This window comes from Ictalurus punctatus, chromosome 14 (assembly GCF_001660625.3).
Source record: "Ictalurus punctatus breed USDA103 chromosome 14, Coco_2.0, whole genome shotgun sequence".
Lineage (NCBI taxonomy): Eukaryota > Metazoa > Chordata > Actinopteri > Siluriformes > Ictaluridae > Ictalurus > Ictalurus punctatus.
The window spans coordinates 14815869-14835974 of NC_030429.2; the positions used below are offsets into that span (position 1 = coordinate 14815869).

At 39.2% G+C, this 20106-nt stretch overlaps 1 protein-coding gene across 1 annotated transcript; it reads right to left on the reverse strand.

Annotated features, from left to right (window-relative positions):
* Positions 1-427: 427 nt before the first annotated feature.
* On the reverse strand, positions 428-17321 carry gpia (glucose-6-phosphate isomerase a). Its single transcript, XM_017485439.2, has 17 exons — positions 17068-17321; positions 15347-15437; positions 14120-14188; positions 11810-11929; positions 11642-11725; positions 11351-11497; positions 6698-6769; positions 6568-6612; positions 6417-6470; positions 6141-6201; positions 5929-5972; positions 4320-4472; positions 4020-4149; positions 1898-1974; positions 1466-1670; positions 1057-1123; positions 428-861 (listed from the first exon to the last, which is right to left on the reverse strand). The coding sequence occupies exons 1-17, from the start codon at positions 17184-17186 to the stop codon at positions 738-740; spliced, it is 1662 nt and encodes a 553-aa protein (XP_017340928.1). The 5' UTR covers positions 17187-17321; the 3' UTR covers positions 428-737.
* Positions 17322-20106: the final 2785 nt, after the last annotated feature.

Here is a 20106-nt window from a genome sequence, read left to right on the forward strand (position 1 = left end):
AGTCAGACTAAAGCGTTTACATGACATTTTAAAATGTCAAATTATTGCTTTACCTTGACTGAAATCAAAGTTTGAACGTGCATGCTGTCTGGAGGTCCGCTGATGGGTGGAACCACGGTAAAGCAGCTGGATGTGGGTCTGATAACCGAAAAAAACACTGGCAAATTTTATCTAAGATCGCTCTCGCTCCAGAATGGTTGTTTTTCCAGCAAGAAAACTGGTTTATGACTTGCAACGATAAAATCAATGTATTTGTGAATGCACCTTGACTCGCCTTAAGAGGCCCTTGTTATGGCATGTTTTATTTTTAGATATAGATATAATTACTTAGACTCAGGGCATGAGCATGATTTAAATAAGCACAAATTAAAAGTGTTTAATAGTTATTCAAAACATTTTAATCACCAAAACACACAAAGCAACAAAGTGATAAATAGATCTTTATTTTGACCAGCTGGTTCAGCCCAAGATGACAGATGGCAAAGCATGTAGAAGGGGGGGGGGGGTTCCAGCATTACAGACTGTGCATTGCATACAAGAATGGAGATTTCTTTTACAGGTTAGAACAGGCAGATGTGTACAGTCAAATCTCACAATGCACAAACACTATCAAATAGACAACTGTCACATAGGAAAAGTGCTATTCCTCTTGAATTAAGCCTAGACTACATCAGGGCTTTAATATGTAGTCCAATGATTCCATCAGAGAGGTGCGGCAGAAGGTCTGACTGAGCAATTCATGCACGATTTTTCTTGAAGAAGCCGATAAGTCCGTTGGTGGAGGAGTCATGAGTGTGGACCTCAGAATCGTCCTGCAGCTCAGGCTCAATCTTCTTCGCCAGCTGTTTACCCAGCTCCACACTAAGGACAGATCACAGCATTCTTTTAGACTGTTCGTCACTAAAAGACAGTTCAATAGCATACCCTACTGCTCCCTCGCTCCCATTTTATTATAGCCTTTGGACTTTGGAGAGGGTGCGGTACTGAGGTTTATAATGGTCATTTTCACATGCTGTAAGTCCTTTCAGAGTACATTTAGGAAATGTTATTACTCACCCCCACTGGTCATAACTGTTGATATTCCACATCACACCTTGCACAAAGATTTTGTGCTCATACATGGCTAAAAATACAAAAACACATTAAATGTAATGACTATTATATAGCGGCCATCCAAGTTATCAGTTATTTATATCAATTTCAAAAAAGGAAAACTAAGTTTTGAACTGAAATCTTTTATAAAAATAAATAAATAATACCATTTGCCCATTTTGTTACTTTGTGATAATGAAGAGCAACTGTAAAACAAACCAAATTTTTTTGTCCTCTTCATTTTATCCTGGGTTATACAAACGTATACACCCAAAACACATACGATTAGTGAAACGCTTCTAAGTAACAAGATAATAGCAGCATATAATATAACGACACCCACAGTACGCCTACCACCATGTTCAGCACTTACCAACCAGAGTGCCAAGCATGAAAGGAGTCAGCTTCTTGAAAATGATGGAGTTGCTTGGCTTGTTTCCTTGGAATACTTTATGTGGCAGGAGACTCTCCAGAGCATCACCACTCATGCCAGCAGCCTCCAGCTCCTTTCTGGCTTCGTCTGGTGTCTTTCCCTTCATCAGAGCCTCAGTCTGAGCCAGGAAGTTGGCCATCAAGATCTGAAACAAGCAGAAAATCCAATACAGTGATAAAATGCACAGCACATCTCAATACTGTTCTAAAGTACGTAATATTCGATTTGTGATGAAGGTTTACAACATTGTGAGGGTCATCTGCACAGAATTGTTTTTGGGTTTTTTTTAGTCACTGGACTTCTAGCAAATATTTCAGTCTCATTTGTGCTTCATTATTTCCATCACACATGGAATTCATTCTGAATGCATACCTTATGATGCAGATTATCTCTGATTGGATGCTGAGATTGAGCAGGTATGAGGAAGTCAGCTGGAATCATACGAGTCCCTACAAAAAAAATTAGATAACCCATCAGATTAAAAGAAGGCTTTCATGCCCCAGGACGAGAAAAACACACACAAAGTTAAAAAATCAGTTTCTGTTAGGAGATGTTTATTTAACATTTACAGTGTCCAGTGTCAGCACTTTGTAATGCTGTAAAGTGATGAGACAGAGAATGTTGCACTTTCTGACTTCTTGACAAGCTGCATGTTTTTATATTTAAGCTATCAGTATATAAATCCATGTATAATAGCTGCAAGTAATAACAGAAACTAACTCGTTTCGTGGACATTCCACAACATTAAATGTAATTGTAAACTGCTTTAAAAAAACAAAAAAAAAAAAACAAGAAAGAAAAGGTAATCATTGGCAAATTGCTGCAGTGAAAACTTCGGGGCATGCTGCTATAGGAAAAATCATTTTCTGGGAATCACTAATCTGTTGATTAGCATGCCTGGTCATCTTTTATTGCATATTTTCTTACTATACAGAACATATGCTAATGTGCATTTAATGTTAAATGTTGTGAAATTCAGGGACTAATATTCAACTTTGGTGCAGATCATCTGCAGAAGTAAAAATAAATAAATAAATAAATAAATAAAAATAAAATGATAATGATAATGATAATACTAATACAGCTCAATTTGTACTGGGGAATGAAACCTTAAACCAGGTCTCACATTGCTTACTTTTAGTGTTCACACTGAGGAGTTAAATAAATAAATACATAAATAAATAAATAAATAAATAGATAGATAGATAGATAGATAAAGTACTATTAATATCTGGATGATATAGTAGAACTACTGACTAAATAAACTGCAGAATTCGAAACAGATTTGCTTTCTTCTCTATATACTGTAGAGCAGAAAGGGCACCATGGGGTGGTGAGGTTTAAAATGGCTGAGGAACCAACAGAGAATGATGTGCATTAATACAGACCAATTCAGAGCAAAGGTTTATGCCGAATGTAAACAAACACTTGTATTCTTGTGGAGGCAGTTTTGGTGCTATTCGGTCTTGCGAGTTACTCACAGTAATCTGTTATTTCAGTTTAGCTCAAAACATCAACAGCAAATTCCAGACATTCTACCCTAAAATATTTGTGGTACTAGATGTTCAAATTCAAGGCCTTGATGCTCACGTACAAGACCTTGTCTGGAACAGCACCCTCCTACCTCAACACTCTCCTGAAGGTTTACGTTCCCTCATGCAATCCGTGATCGATTAACGACCGATGCTTAGTAATACCTACTCAGCGTGGCTCAAGGTCCCTTTCCAGAACCTTCACTCTAACTCAGTGGTGGAATGAACTTCCAACCTCAATCCGGACACAGAATTGGTCACTATTTTCAAAAAACAGCTAAAGACCCACCTCTTCCTTTAACACTTACCTAACTCCTAACCTGCCAGCCCCACATTATCCTTTTACATTTATTAATTTAGCAGACACTTTTATCCAAAGCGACTTACAAATGAGGAAATACAAGCAAAGCGATATATCAAGTGGAGAACAATACGAGTAGTACTACCATACAAGATTTATAATTGAGTTCTAGAGAAGCAAAGTGTGCAGAGTAGAGGTGTAACAGTATGTGTGTTTTTTTTTTTTAGTATAATAGGGGGTTGGCGTTTTAGGCATTAGGTACGTGCTCACGGAAGAGGTGGGTCTTTAGCTGTTTTCTGAAAATAGTGACAGAAATAGTGACGGCTACGGTCCAGCTACAGGAAGCCAGAGGAGGGAGATGTAGAGGGAGATGAAGAGGGGCGTGACATGGGTCCTTTTCGGCTTTAAAAAACACCTTATTCTGGCTCTTACACCTCTACTCTATGCACTTTGCTTCTCTAGAACTCAATTATAAATCTTGTATGGTAGTACTACTTGTATTGTTCTCCGCTTGATATATCCCTTTGCTTGCATTTCCTCATTTGTAAGTCACTTTGGATAAAAGTGTCTGCTAAGTAAATAATGTAAATATTCAGGTACATAGTGTATAACGCAAGAATATGCACAGAGCAGGATTTGACACAGAGCCCTTATTATGTACCTTGGTGAATGAGCTGGTAGAAAGCATGCTGGCCATTTGTCCCGGGTTCTCCCCAAACGATGGGCCCTGTGTGGTAATTCACCTGAGTTCCATTCTTACTGATGTACTTTCCATTAGACTCCATGTCACCCTATAAACACCAGGCATCGATTACACATGACACTGCAAAAATACTTACAAAACGGCATCAATAAAACATTGTTCTACAAAACTCACAAAACCAGCATTTCCACTCAGCATTCTGCATGATGAAATGCAACTGCTTGTGTTTCACACATTGTGGGTTTTTACGTAACTGACCTGCTGGAAGTAAGCTGCAAAGCGGTGCATGTACTGGTCATAGGGCAACATGGCATGAGTCTCAGCCTGGAAGAAGTTGATGTACCAGATACCCAGCAAGGCAAGCAGCACAGGAACATTCTTCTCCAGTGGAGCTGAGCAGAAGTGCTTATCCTGGATGATGGAGAAAACAGTAACACGGTTGTAAATTCAAAGGTTTTCAGTACACAGGCAGTGCTTCTTATTGTTGATTGTTTTTTTCCCCCCTTAACTCTATAAAGTAGAGTCAAGATGAGGAGCTGAAACAAACCAAGACCCTGTTATTCATATGCATTTAACTGCCGAGTTACTGTGTATACTGTGTGTGTATATTATATTATAATATATATATAAAAATATATATATATAAATATATATATAAAAAATATATATATATATATATATATATATATATATATATATATATATATATATATATATATATATATATATATATTATATATATATATATATATATATATTATATATATATATATATATATATATATATATATATATATTTACATAAACTTGCAAACAAAAGAATTAGAGCCTGAAAAAAGTAAATAATTGGCACAGGTTGCAATTTTGTGACTTTATGTATGTACAAGGTATGTGTGTGTATGCGTGTGTGTGTATGTATATATATATATATATATATAAATAAATATATATATAAATATATATAAATAAATATATATATATATATATAAATATATATATATATAAATATATATATATATATATATTATATATATATATATATATATATATATATATATATATATATATATATATATATATATATATATATACATACACATACACACACACACACACACGCATACACACACATACCTTGTACATACATAAAGTCACAAAATTGCAACCTGTGCCAATTATTTACTTTTTTCAGGCTCTAATTCTTTTGTTTGCAAGTTTATGAATTAATAAAATTGTGGCTACATTTTGGTAAATTTTTTTTGCTCTCATCTAAAGAAATCAGCATGATTCAGTGGATAAGCAGGTTATAACCCAGTTTAAAGAAGTGCAATTTTAAATTGCTCTGCTATGGATAGAGATTTAATTAAAGTGTACTTAGGCATGGAAATGTGGTTTGAGACATTCTGGCATAATATAGATTGGACTACACATCACACGCATTAATATTCTGAATTCCCATCTATGACATGGGACCAAAACAGAGAGACTTACATGCACAAATGAACTGAAACATAGGTTCAATTATATCAACAAATTGAGAGGATAAATAAACCTGATTGGTATCTTTTACTGCATTGTGTGAACAAAAGAAATCTTTTAGTGACCTCTCCAGGGCCCCATAACTTTATTAGGCCAGTGTTGACTTACTGATCATGGATTCAAATTTCAAAAAGGTTTGTTTCAACATTTTTCCAGGCAACATGAGAGTACCCAGTTCTCAAATAACTAAATTCAGCTACTCTAATTAAGGTTGCAGAATAAAATCCAATATGTTTAAAAAAGCAGGCCAGACTAAAACTACAGAAGAGACCATGTTACAAATTTGTACATTTCTAAACTTGTAAAGAAAGACATGTAAAGTACACACCATCCAGTGGGCACCGGCTAGAAGCTGCTCGAAGTTGTCGAAACCTGCAGAAAAAGAAAAAAATTAAAAACAAACAAACAAACAAACAAACAAACAAACAAACAAAAAAAACTCAACAATGCAGGCTACTATTAAATCATTCATTAAATTAGTCACATATAGTTGATCCTAACTCCAAACAACATTGAGACATCATTCACGAGCTGACATACCTACGTGCAGAGCGATAGACAAACCAATAGCCGACCACAGCGAATAGCGCCCACCAACCCACTAAAAGGAACAAGCACACTGTTAAGTAGCTCTACATTTCCTTATTATAAGGCATGGCATTTTGCAAGAAATCATGCAATGAACAAAGCTGTCACTCAGTAAATCACTAATATCATGCTGGGTCAGGGACACTGCGTGCAGCAAGTCACTCCTCCAGGTTTTGTTTTTAACACAAGGCTCCATTTTAGTTAAATGTATCAGTGTGACATACTCACATCCCAGAACTCAAACATGTTCTCAGTGTCGATGCCAAAGTCTCTCACTTTGGGCTAAAGAAGAAGAAGAAGAAACGTAACAATTAGTAATTTATTGGCCATAAAGACACATTAGTACTGCAAGTAGTTTCTGAATGAATGACTGACTCACCCCATTGGTGGAGAGAGCCACGAAATGTTTGGCCACTGTAGAAGCCTGCAAAATAAACCAAATTACTGTGTCAACGCAGAACCTTGCAGCACGTACAGACTGCAGAAAGTATTAGAGTCAGGACACTCACATCCTGCGCAGTCTTCAGGAACCATTCCTTAGCAGACTCTGCGTTAGTGATGGTCTCCTGAGTAGTGAAAGTCTAGAAAAGACAAACACTTTTGAGCATTTGAATCTTGACATTTCAAAATGACACATGAGAATTTGTGAATACTGTATCAAGGCCACTGAGTGCAGAGTTTAAACAGTTACACAATGTGTTCGCTTTATATCTTTCGCTAGCTTTGCTACACACTCTGCCCAGGTGCTGATAAGAGCCGAGGTGAGCAAGTGAACAAAATCTAAACACTTTTATTGCACACTTTTTTAATAAACTAAAAACTTGCTGTGCTTTGTGCCAAAATGTTTAAAATAGGCGTTCCCAGACCAGGGGTCACAACATGGGGTTACTTGGTTTAGAGAGAGAAACTGGTTTACTCAGCAAATTAATATTGCATTTGTCACTGAGTATAAAGACGGATTGTGTGCTACTACGCATTTTGAAACGTTACAAGGAGTTGCATTCAGACAAGCCACATTTCAAATAAGGGTGTGCCTGCTATTTTAATGTTGTTCTCGATCCTGACACACTGTACTATCATAGGAGCACAGCATTAAAATGGACAAATTTCGCTGTCCATCGACCTCTGCTAACTCCTCAATAACATCAAGCAACACTGACTCAAGAAAACAAAATATGAAAATGTGCCAAAAGTCTGACTTCTTGAATTCACAGTGATGAGAATATTCCTTTGATTTTTAGCAACTTGTTACACTTGGTACTGACATGATTCAAAAGAGGTTTTTTTTTGTTTGTTTGTCATGTTTAAATGTAAGGAACCTATCCATATGAAAAAAGGAGGAAGTTTGCTTTGTTACACAGTTTCGTGCCTGAACATAGATACTTGAATATCATCAATTTTGGCAGACATTTACCAAAGTTTTGAAACTTGTTTGTTCAGTGTGGAAACTCAAAACCCAAACCATTACATAGTCTTCCTTTACTGTTCTTGCCAAAGCCACACCCCCAAACCATACCTAGGCTAAAACTCCTGAATGTGAGAGATGGAGCTTTCTGGTTGGCGGTCTTGTTGCCTGCCCAGATAACAGACAGATGACAGACAGGGGTGGGAGTGGGGGTGATTACAAAAGGTTTTTTTTTTACTTAAAATTTCTCATGCAGATCTTTTCTATTACTCATATGTTTTTTTAAAAAAAAATGACCTGCATTAAGTTTATCATTAAAGGTGAGATCAGCTATTTTATGTCCAAAATTTAATGTCCCATGTACAAGTAGCTAATTCAAGCAAATTACCATCTGTGCTATCTAAGGGCGTACTCGCACTAGGCCCGGTTGCCTTGTACCGTGCCCAAGCATGATTGGTCCCCCTCCCCACTCCTCCGTTGGCCTGCAATCACACTGCAGTAATTAACGTTCCGCCCGGAGCATGCTTACGTCATTACAATACTACTTTTTGTTTTGAAGAAAACAGGAAGAAAAGCACTCTCTAATATTGGTAATATTGGCAACCAAGATGGCGGCGCACACCGTTGCTGCGGCTCACGGCTCTCCTATGTTTACTCCAACATCAAGCACGCGTATAGAGCCATACCTCTCCCCCACCTCGGCCAATCAGACCATCTCTCCCTCCTGCTCTCCCCTGCCTACACACCCCTCAGACGCAGTGTCACGACCACTATAAAGACTGTTACCACCTGGCCTGATGATGCATTCTGCAAACTACAGGACTGCTTCGAACAGACAGACTGGGATTTGTTTGAACATCAAGAGCTAGAAACATTAACAGGAACGGTACTGGACTACATCAAGTTCTGTATCGGAAATGTGACTGTGGAAAAAAACATCCGGGTTTTCCAAAACCAGAAACCATGGATGACCAAACAGGTCTGCACACTACTCAAAGCCCGCGACGCTGCCTTCAGGTCTGGTAATAGAGCTCTGTACAGAGCTGCCCGTGCCAACCTGAAAGGCGGTATTAAGGAAGCTAAGGCGGCCTATAAGAGGAGCATAGAGTCCCACCTGTCCAGCAAAAATAAACGGGAGGTGTGGCAGGGTATACAGAACATCACAAACTACAGAGGCCGTGAGGCGACAACAGGAGTCCTGAGTGCGATTCTGGCAGAAGAGCTAAATTGCTTCTTCGCTCGCTTTGAAACATCACAACAACAGCACTCATCTGCTCCAGCCCCACCTGCACCCTCATCTGGCCCCCGTACCAGTCCAGCCCTGCCTCCATCCCCTTCTGGTTCCTGCACCACTCTACTTACTGTGAGGGAACACGATGTTAGACGGATGTTTCTGGCAGTGAACCCCAGGAAGGCTGCTGGCCCAGACGGTGTACCTGGTAACGTGCTCAGATCATGTGCCCACCAGCTTGCCCACATCTTTACCAGAATTTTCAATCTCTCCCTGGCCCAAGCAGTCATCCCGTCCTGCCTAAAATCAGCCACAATCATTCCAGTGCCAAAGAAATCGCCCACCACTAGCCTGAATGATTATCGTCCTGTAGCCCTCACTCCAGTTATCATGAAGTGCTTTGAGAGATTGGTTCTTCAGCACATCAAGGACTACCTCCCCCCAGATTTCGATCCTTTTCAATTTGCTTATCGTGCAAACAGATCCACAGAGGATGCTATCGCCGTAGCTGTTCACTACGTGTTGAGACATCTTGAGCAGCAACAGAGCTACGTACGGATGCTTTTTGTGGATTACAGTTCGGCTTTTAATACAATAATTCCGGACATTCTCGTCACCAAATTGGTCACCCTTGGTCTCCCCCGCCTCACGTGTGCCTGGATAAAGGACTTTCTGACCAACCGGTTCCAGACAGTGAGACTCGGGCCCCACCTCTCCTCCACTCGCACGTTGAGCACAGGTTCTCCACAGGGCTGTGTGTTGAGCCCCCTCCTGTACTGTCTCTACACATATGACTGTAGACCAGTCTACAACAATAATATTATTATCAAGTTTGCTGACGACACCACAGTGGTCGGACTTATCTCAAAAGGAGAGGAGGCAGCCTACAGAGAGGAAGTCCTAAACTTGGCAGCCTGGTGTTCAAAGAACAACCTGACTCTAAACACCAAGAAAACCAAGGAACTTATTGTAGACTTCAGAAAACACAACACGGAGCTGGCCCCCCTCTTCATCAATGGGGAGTGTGTAGAGAAGGTCCACACCGTCCGGTTTCTTGGCGTCCTTATCTCTGCTAACATCTCCTGGACGGACAACATCACAGCGGTCATCAAGAAGGCTCAAACGCGGCTACACTTCCTGAGGGTTCTCAGGAAGTACAATCTGGACTCCAATCTGCTGCTGATCTTCTACCGCTCGTCCGTCGAGAGCTTGCTGACATACTGTATCACGGTGTGGTATGGTAGCTGCACCGCAGCAGACAGGGAAAGGCTTCAGAGGGTAGTAAGAGCAGCACAGAAGATCATTGGCTGCCCTCTCCCCTCCCTGATGGATATTTATACTTCCCATTGCCTCAGCAGAGGAAAAACTATCATTAAGGACAGTTCTCACCCTGGCTTTGATCTGTTCAATCTGTTGCCCTCAGGGAGACGTTACAGGTGCATCAAAACAAGGACTAGCAGATTTAAGAATAGTTTCTTCCCAAAAGCTATTACCATGATAAACAAACACATGTACTGAGTCCACAGCATATGTATATATTGTCTCAAACTGTGCATTTCATAGTACCTCCGCCATCCACCCTAATATCTATCTATCGTGCATATATCTTGCATATATTGTATATCTTGTTTATTTATTTTGTTTATTTATCTTATTTATTTATCTGTGTATTATCTGTTTATTCTTCTTGTGTATTGAATGTATATGTTTGCACGGAACAAAAAGTAGTGGCTCTTAATTTCATTGTACATGTGTATAGTGACAATAAAAAGGCATTCATTCATTCACTCTCGCACATCACAATGGAGTCCATCATTGTAACTTTACTTACTTAGCGGATTATTTGGAGTTTTCACTTCACAGCAATTTGCATTTAATCATACTGCACGTATCAAAAGGTTTTTAACGGAGGCAGCTGACATTGAGGGATGAATTGTCAGCTTTAATGGAAGACTACAATTCCTGTTCATCAATAAGGCGAGAACCAGACCCGTTACAAACCCGACCATGCTGTTAAACGGAACAGTTGCATCACTGATGTCACGTTTCGAGTTGGATGCTCTTTCACGGTTTGCGATCACACCAAGTGCATACCCTGCAAATCCAACTGAAACGTGCCCGAGCCCACAACTTCAACCGGGCCGGGCTTTCACATTAGTCAAATGAACTGGACTTGGGGGGTCAAACATGCCTGGGCAAGGTACAGATAGCCTAGTGTGAGTACAGCCCAAGTTCTCCACTTACTCCATACAACACTGAATAAATGGGCTCTCAGTTCTATTATAATGTCAGTTTATTTATGCTAATATTAAGGCTGATTAATAAAACAAATGGTGTTTGCTTCATGAATATTTCAACAAATGACTTTTCTCTGTGTACCTGACAGTTTTTGAGGCTGTCAATTAATGATGCCATGTCCACTGTGCTAGATCATACGACTAAAAGCCATACTTCAAACTCCATATTATCGACAAGCTCCACAAAAGCATGCCGTACGACCCAGAGGTTAGAGGTGTTGAGACCAACCTTGGATGCAATAATAAAAAGTGTGGTTTCTGGATTCAGCTGAGCCAAAGTCTTAGCCATATGCGTCCCATCGATGTTGGAAACGAACCAGACATTTGGGCCACCTTTAGAATATGGCTTCAGAGCCTCAGTCACCATCAGTGGACCCTGGCAGACACAAATGTGATCCACATTATTCATACACATTGTTAAAGTAAACTACATTCGATTAACAGTAGCCATTAGACCAGCTAAATGTTTCAGTAATAATTTGGTGACAGTTTGATGATTTTCACAGTCAGCTCCACTCACCAGGTCAGATCCACCAATGCCAATGTTCACAACATCGGTAATGGCTTTACCACTGAAGCCTTTCCACACTCCACTGCGCACTCTCTGCAAAAATACACAGACATGTTAACACAGCTAGCATTTGTATCTCATGCATTTTGCAAAAGAATAAAATGAGAAATTACTCACGTGGCAGAAACCCTTCATTTTCTCCAGGACTCGGTTCACCTCAGGCATGACATCTTTTCCATCCAACAGGACAGGGGTGTTAGCACGGTTTCTCAGGGCAACATGAAGGACAGCTCGGCCCTAGTCACATACACGACTCAGGATTAATGTCTACTAATTGTGCTTTGTGATTATTCAATTTATTGGTATCTCCTTATGCACAATAAAATGAGGAAAGGCGAGGCACAAAGAGAGCATCTACTCTCTACTCATCTAAGGGGAAAAATCAAAGTCTCAGTTGCATTTTCATAATTTGCTTCTTACCGTTATCTATACCTTCTGTGGTGAATTTACAACCAGCAGCACAATGATGATTTTTTGTTTGTTTGTTTGTTTTTTTTAAGTTAAGAGATGTCTGCCTCTTTTTTGCCGTTTTCTTCTGAACAATTAGAATTGGTAGGGACTATATTTGGTCCAAGTGACATCAATGCTACCAAAGTAGAATCTGCCATCTGCTTAAGTTAGGCTCAGAAACTAATGTGACTTCTTTCCTGCTCACTCAGCCTCTTTGGCGAGTACTCATTACTTGCAGGTGGGCAACTGACACGCTAGACTACAGTGCCTGACGTTTGCCATGTTTATATAATAAACTCTCACAATGTTATAAATGGAAAAATACTACAGAGTTGATCTGATCTTTCAGAGCTTCACTAGGAAAACTCCATCCTAAATGGATGATCAAGTCAGTCACCACTCAATGATACTAAGCAGTTAAATGAGAGGACAGTAAAGTTTGTTTTCATTCATTTTATTAATCAGACGCAATACACAATCTGACATGCCCTCAAGTTCAGCAGAAAATATGACCGCTTTTCATGTTGCTTTTAGTTACAGTATAATTAAATTGTAGTTACGGACAGACAGACACACACACACACACACACGCACAACCCCCATTGCAAATCAGGTTTATTCTCAAAATGTTATGACCTGCTGCAAATGAGATACATAGCTTCTGGCAGCATTCCTAAGGAATCTTAGCCATTCCGCATGAGCAATGGCCTCCAGTTCAGTAATATTCTTGGGTTTGTGCGCTGCAACCGCCTTCTTCATATACCACCAGAGATTTTCTATGGGGTTCAAGTCAGGTGACTGTGATGGCCCTGTAGAATCTTTTAGGACTTTTTTTGCAACCAAACCTTGGTGGAATTTGAGGTATGCTTGGGATAACTGTCCTGATAGGAAGGTCCAATGATGGCCAAGCTTCAGCTTCCTCACAGACAGCATGAAGTTTTCTCTTAGGATTTCCTGATACTTCCATGAATCCATCATGCCTTCCACACGCTGCAGGTTTCCGGCACCAGAGGATGTTCTTGGAGTTCTGGCATGGAAACCTTCTGCTTTTAGTATGCGCCTTAATGTGCTCACTGAAACCTCAGTGCCTGTTTCCACCAAGTCTTGCTGCAGGTCTTTTGCAGTCACTCAAGGGTTTTTCACAACCTGCCTTCTCAGAAATCTGGTTGCAGCCATTGATAGCTTCCTTTTTCTACACCGACAAGGTATTTAATGTATTTTCTGCCCATAGCCAGTTCAAGTATTTCATGTATTCCAGCTCAAGCACACCCAGTGCAACTAATGAAGCCCTTGATTAATTACATCAGGTGTGCTCGAGACAGCACTTGCTTTACGTATTGCTTTACGTATTTGTGCTGTTGTGAGGGATTCTATTCAGGAGGTTGAATAATTTTGAAACTGGAGAAGTCATTATAAGTTGCATTTTCAGTTGAATTTGGGGAAACCACTTGAAGCATTGGTCGTGTGGAACTATTTAAATTATTTTTGTTTGATTTATTTATTGCAAACAGCTGAAAGTCCGTAAATTTTAGACAATAAGCCTGATTTACAATGGGGGTTGAATAATTTTGATTACAAATGTATATTTTATATTTCTTGAATCTAACATTGGTAAATGCTTATCTAACAGACCTTTAATAAACACAAAGTTTCTGAAACATATGAAATTGTTTTGACGAGCTTAAAATGTTAGCTGTGGTAAACTGAGAACATGAGTTTTTTTCCTGAATTACATCCTGGTCCCACTCTGTTCAAGGCTTCAGAGAACAATACAGACAATATAAATTAAGAATAAACCCCTGTGTCCGTTAAGGTTTGTTATATAATTTATAATTAAAGTTAAAAAATGCTTGCTGTACAAATTTTAAGAACTGAATCTTGGACATTTCAGTGCTGACAAAATAATTAAGAATTAACAATATGAAGACATCTAATCGTATATTATTGTGAGGGATTCAGCTGCATCTTTGACAGTACCTCAGTGAAGTTGATCTTTTCTCCAGCAAACATGCGCTCCCTGGCTGCCTCCACTCCCACTGACCTCGCCTAACAATGAACAGGGGAAAAAACAGACAAGACTTTTTTTGTTTACAGATCAAATTTACTGGAAATGCAAGTGACGTTCATGATATTGCATGATACGGACACCCTTTATGAAAATGAGAAAAAGCAATAAAAGAAACAGCTTACCGTTCTTCCAGTAAAAATAATTAGCATACAAAATAAATGTTTTTAAACAATATATTCTCTCAAAAGTATTTTTTAAATATTTATTTATTTGTTTGTCTGTTTGTTTATTTATTTATTTTAGAATGGCAAAACTAGACACCCTATGTAATATTAGTACATTGGACAGTCCACTTGCTTAAACACAAGAAAAGGAGAAGTGGTTCATCTACAAACTTGATGCTGCAATTCTCTCCAACGGAAGGTTTGATGAAAGTTTTAACAACAGTGTTTTACCAAATAAACCTATAAAGTTTCCTCATACGTTTACTATTAAAATATAATTTATTGCACGTCCAATTAATTTATCTTAATTTCATGAAGGGTGCCAATAATTCTGGAGATGGCTGCATTTAATAGCAACTTAAAACATATGTCTGTGTCCTTAATAGCTCTGGGACATTTGATAGTCTTCCTCCATTTGGGTACTTAGACGGAACTATTATCTGAACATTCTATTCACTCACCAGTTCCCAGTTCTAGTCTAAAGGGACTTCCAAGTTTTGGACATTTTGTCCAAAACTCCCCCCTCCCCCCTATGATGACTGAATGTTACAACAGCCAAGACAAATGACATGCTTTATTACATTATATGATTGTTATATATGAAACTGGGTAACATTTGTCCAGCAATTTAGCGATATAGAAACATCTGCAGGATATTAAGCCAAAAACTGTGCTGGGGGAATTAAGTAGGAGCTCATTAGCACTGTGATCACTAGATGGGTTTTATGACTGATGAGGTCTGATAGTTGATATAAACAAACCCCCCCCCTTAACACACTCCAAAATGCCTTCTCGCCTCTGCAGTAGAATGATGTATAATAGAGACAAACCACTTCTGATCTCATGTAACATAATTCTGACCCATGTAAACATTTAACATGAACAAATCACTTTATTCATAAAGCTCATCTGATAGATATATGAGCCTTCATTGACTAGATGACTGTTGAAATAACAGGAAATGGACTGTACCATGTCCAGCAGCAACTTCAGAATATCTTCAGTGATCAGATTCTTTGAATAATCCAAAAGTAGATCTCCGTCATCTGTCTCAAGGGTTACGCTAGGGAAGAAAAAGAGCAGCACAGACTAAAAAGCATGGCCTTATTTCTATTTTAGATATAAAACAATATGATAGTATCTCTAAAATATACACAACAATAATATGATACAAGTAATGCAAGATATTAACATTAGAATACACTTATTTTTGAGAATCATGGTTATCGTCAGATGTCTGTACTTTATCCTGCTCAGGGTTGCAGTGCATCCTGAACTTATCCTGGGAACACTGTGTGTGAGGCGGGAATACACTGTGGATGAGATGCCAGCTCATTCATTTGTGAAGTTATTTAATGAGCACTTCAAAGCTCCAGGGTCCCCAATTCGATCCCAAGCTCAGGTTACTGTTTGTATGGTTCTCATCTTGTCATAGGTTGCTTCTGGTTTCTTCCCAAAAACATGCCAACAGGTGAATTTGCCCCAGATGTGAATGTGTGTGCGCATAATGATCTGAAATGGACTGGGGTCTCAGCTAGTGTGGATACCTACCTCATGCCTAGTGTTCCTGAGAGTAACAGGCCATGAGCATGACCAGGATAAAAGAGTTACTGAAGGTTACTATTTCTGTTGCCACTTTTTTTTGTTAGCAAAACCAAGGCAACATTACACATACATGGATACATGATACTTGTTGCCATATTACCCTCTTATGCCGTAAGAATCACCATTCATTAAGATGCTTGCTTACGCCCTAAACAGTATGTAAGTGTTAACATAGTGAAGAAGATGAGGACAATTTCAAGGTCCCTGAGTAGCCAGGAGGCCCAGAGTGGCTAATCTGGAAATAAACCGTCGGTGGAACAGAAAGGGGAACCTTTCAGAGAGCCAAAATTATTGCTCTGGCCATCCTGTTCAAGCTCCCAGCTTAGGTACGTGACGTGTATCACAATCTCAGCAGCGACTAGCGGCGGATTTTATTCATTTGTAAGCAATACACCGAGTTCAGATAACTCGACAGGAACTAAATACAGACTCTAAATGTTCGGAGTTTTGCTATGAAATATTTAAAATCTGCCTGAACGACTAAACTCGGGGTGCGTGCAGTTTCACACGTAGCTCTGTTACCAACGCGCGCGCGCGCACGCACGCACACACACACACACACACACACCAATGAGCGGGCCAGTGTTGCTCCTGCTTCCATATAAAACGTCTACTCACACCACAAAAATAACAAACCAGCGCAGTTAGATGAGGCTCGGTAATATTGGCCTAAAATGCTTCATTTGTCGCGGTGCACGAGCTCGGGCGTAATTATATAATTCCAGTCAGTGAGTATGTTTGAAAACTCAATGACCTTGCACACTGCTCAGCTAGATACTGGCTTTCTAGCTTAGCATCCGCTAACGCTGGTTAATGCAGGTCAAGACAACTTGATTAAGGGAGGGACGGAAAGACACACACAGTTATTTCTACATTCTACATAGTTGTTGCAATGCGAGGACAGACTCGTTAGCCGGATCTGTGGCAGTATGATTGCACTACTGGCCCTGTGTTGCAATCCTGTGCGACATCAAAGTCCAGATAACAAAGAGCGCTTTCAGATGCCACCTTATTAATACTATATTCACACCTTTACCTCCACGTTACATCAGTATTTCAGGAGTAATTTCCACTCTGTATGGATTTACCTGAATTTTGAGAATCTGTCCTTGTCCTCATCGAACATCTCCCTCATGTTCAAGGTTGCACCGTTGGATTTGTACCATTGCTCCAGTTTCTTGTAGTTCGGATCATTGGTCAGCCCCATGATGAGCAGATTTCGGCGGTGCTAGACCTCGTCGAGAGATTATTTCTAAAGTCAGTCGAATACAAAGGCGGACAGAGTGATAAGTGTGCGTCGAGCTTCTGTAGGAAGTAGGATGAAGTCGCTCCAATAAAAAAAATCCTCACGAGACCACGCCCACTCGGCCAAACAGCCACCTATTGGATATCAAGTACACTACGCAGGGCGTGTAAACGCTTATTTCACACCCTTTACATGTGGTGCACTTGTGTAAGAAATACAGATCCATTTGAGATATAGACCTAGTGATGGTGCTGTAATACATTTTATTTGTACTTAAATAAAGCAAAGGTTAAAATAAATAAATAAATAAATAAATAAATATACATACATACATACATACATACATACATACACACACACACACACACAGTATACATAGACACTAATGTAAACAATGTAATGTAAACAAATCAACGCTAGGGGAGTCTACAAATACAGACATGCGTACAAAATAAAAACATAGGTAAAATATCAAAAACAAATAAATCAAATCTGAAGCACATAATGAAAATTCAAGATTATATTATTTGGAAGATTTCATGTTTTAATTCCTGCTTTCTTGTAGCATGAGGTAGTTAATGTTTGAATATAGCATGTCACACCACCCCCACCCCACCCCCCCAAAAAAAGACAGAAAAATGGGTTTAGCATTTACCAGTTTACATCTATGTATATACTGTAATACTGTGCCAGTAAAATAATTAAATTGCAAATAAATTATTACCTTTCATAATTAGTATGCCCAAATAACACATTTAGAATTCCATTTTGTCAAAGATTTTGTGAGCCATAATAAATGCAAGGGGGTCTCAGGATGCGAGGTACAAAAGGAGAACCATGTATCAATATCCATTTTAACACAAGGAAGAATTTGATAGATGCAATGGATAAGATTACATAAACTTCCATGTTTAATCAACCGATAAATCACCTGAGAGTGCAATAATTCTTCCATTAATAACTGACACATTGACATGAATCATCTAATTAATTTTACAGACTGAAAACATACACTCACCGAACACTTTGTTAGGAATCTCTGTACATCTACTCATTCACACAATTGTGTAGCATTTACTCAGAATGGTTCAATAAAGAAAATACATCCAGTGAGTGGCAGTTCTGTGGACAGAAATGCAGTGATGAGAGGTTGGAGAACGGCCAGACTGGTCTGAGCTGACAGAAAGGCTACAGTAACTTAGATAACCACTCTATACAACTGTCTTGAGCAGAAAAGCATCTCAGGATGCACATGTCGAACCTTGAGGCACCAGGTTACAACAGAAGAAGACCACATCGGGATCCATTTCTGTCAGCCAACAACAGAAAGCTGAGACCGCAGTGGGCACAGGCTCACCAAAACTGGACAGATGAAAACTGGAAAAACATAGCCTGTTCTGATGAATCTCGATTTCTGCTGAGGCACAGAGATGGTTGGGTCACAATTTGGTACCAACATCATGAATCCAAGGACCCAACCAGCATAGTGTCAACAGTCCAGGCTGGTGGAGGTGGTGTAATAGTGTGGGGTGTGTTTTCTTGGCACACTTTGGGCCCGTTAATACCGATCAGTTATCTCTTGAATGCCACAGTCTACTTGAGTATTGTTGCTGAACAGGCACATTCCTTCATGAACACACCATGAAAGCACACCTGAAAAACCTGTAGAAATTGCCTGATGCGATCATGTCAACACAAACTAGAATCTAAAAGAAATGTTTCCAACATCTTATGGAATCCATGCCATGAAGAACTAAGGCTGTTTTGAGAGCAAAGGGAGGCCCTACCCAGTGTTAGTATAGTGTTCCTAATAAAGTGTTCTTTGAGTGTATTTTGCCTATTGGTGTGTCAGTTGGAACAAACAAATCCCTTATACAATGTTACAGCAAATCAAACGCCATCAAAATGACCAAGGAAATTATATGGGATTGACTGGAAGATTGTAATGACTAAGGAATTCTTCTTAAGTAAACACAATTCTTCTAAATAAATTTAACTGATAAAAATTCTGCTAGTAAATAAGTGACCAGTTCTGAGATGGCACTGCAACAACACTTTGAAACTAAATCTGTGGGTGCTTCTCAATACTCAAATTGATGCTTCATTTCCTCACTCCTCCAGCCCGTGACATGAAAACCAACCGAAGTCAGTCATCTTGAAGGACACATCAGTTCTCTAATTGCACCGTGAGGAGGCGAGAAACGAGGAGTGAGGAAGCTTCCAGAGGAGCTTAGAGAGAGGATATACAGGTGTATCCTATCCAGAAGTGTTTCTAGTCAAAAAACCTGATGCATATAAATTCCCCTCCTCCTTTACATCTGCCACAATCTCAAACAATGGCAGGAACACTAACCACTCATAAATGTAATTATGCTGCATGGAGTTATTGTAAATGTAGACCATATTGCTGCAATAGCATATTTGACAGCCATACACATTTTAGAGCATTTCTAAGCATGTTTTGGACTTTAATGTAGTGGAGCTATTAACTCTAACTCATGCTTGTTAACTTAAAAAATGAAAACATTTAAAAAAAATAAATTCTCCTCATATTTGACAACAGGGAATGAACTTTATATAGGCCTGGAGATGGGTCATTTTAAATTAATGCATTGGTCATGCACAATATATTTATGGCTTATGCATGTAGGCATAAACAAATATGCAAAATACTAAGATTTAGAACTGCACAAATTTAATGTAATTTAATTTCCTACAGGGACTCCAACCTCCAATAACATAACGGCAGATCCCTAAATCCACCTGAGCACGGTCATCATTAATTGTTGCTTTGAAGTGAAATTAAGAAAGTGAAGATAATCCATTTGACTTGCTTCGATTTCCCCTCTCCTCACATCTCATCCTTGCATCCTTCCCTCAC

Coding starts and splice junctions, on each gene's coding strand:
- gpia (XM_017485439.2), bottom strand. CDS start 17,186: ATGGGGCTGACCAATGATCCGAACTACAAGAAACTGGAGCAATGGTAC. Junction 6,202..6,416: donor ACATGTTTGAGTTCTGGGAT/GTGAGTATGTCA, acceptor TGTTCCTTTTAG/TGGGTTGGTGGGCGCTATTC. Junction 1,975..4,019: donor CTACCAGCTCATTCACCAAG/GTACATAATAAG, acceptor TTTTTTTTGTAG/GGACTCGTATGATTCCAGCT.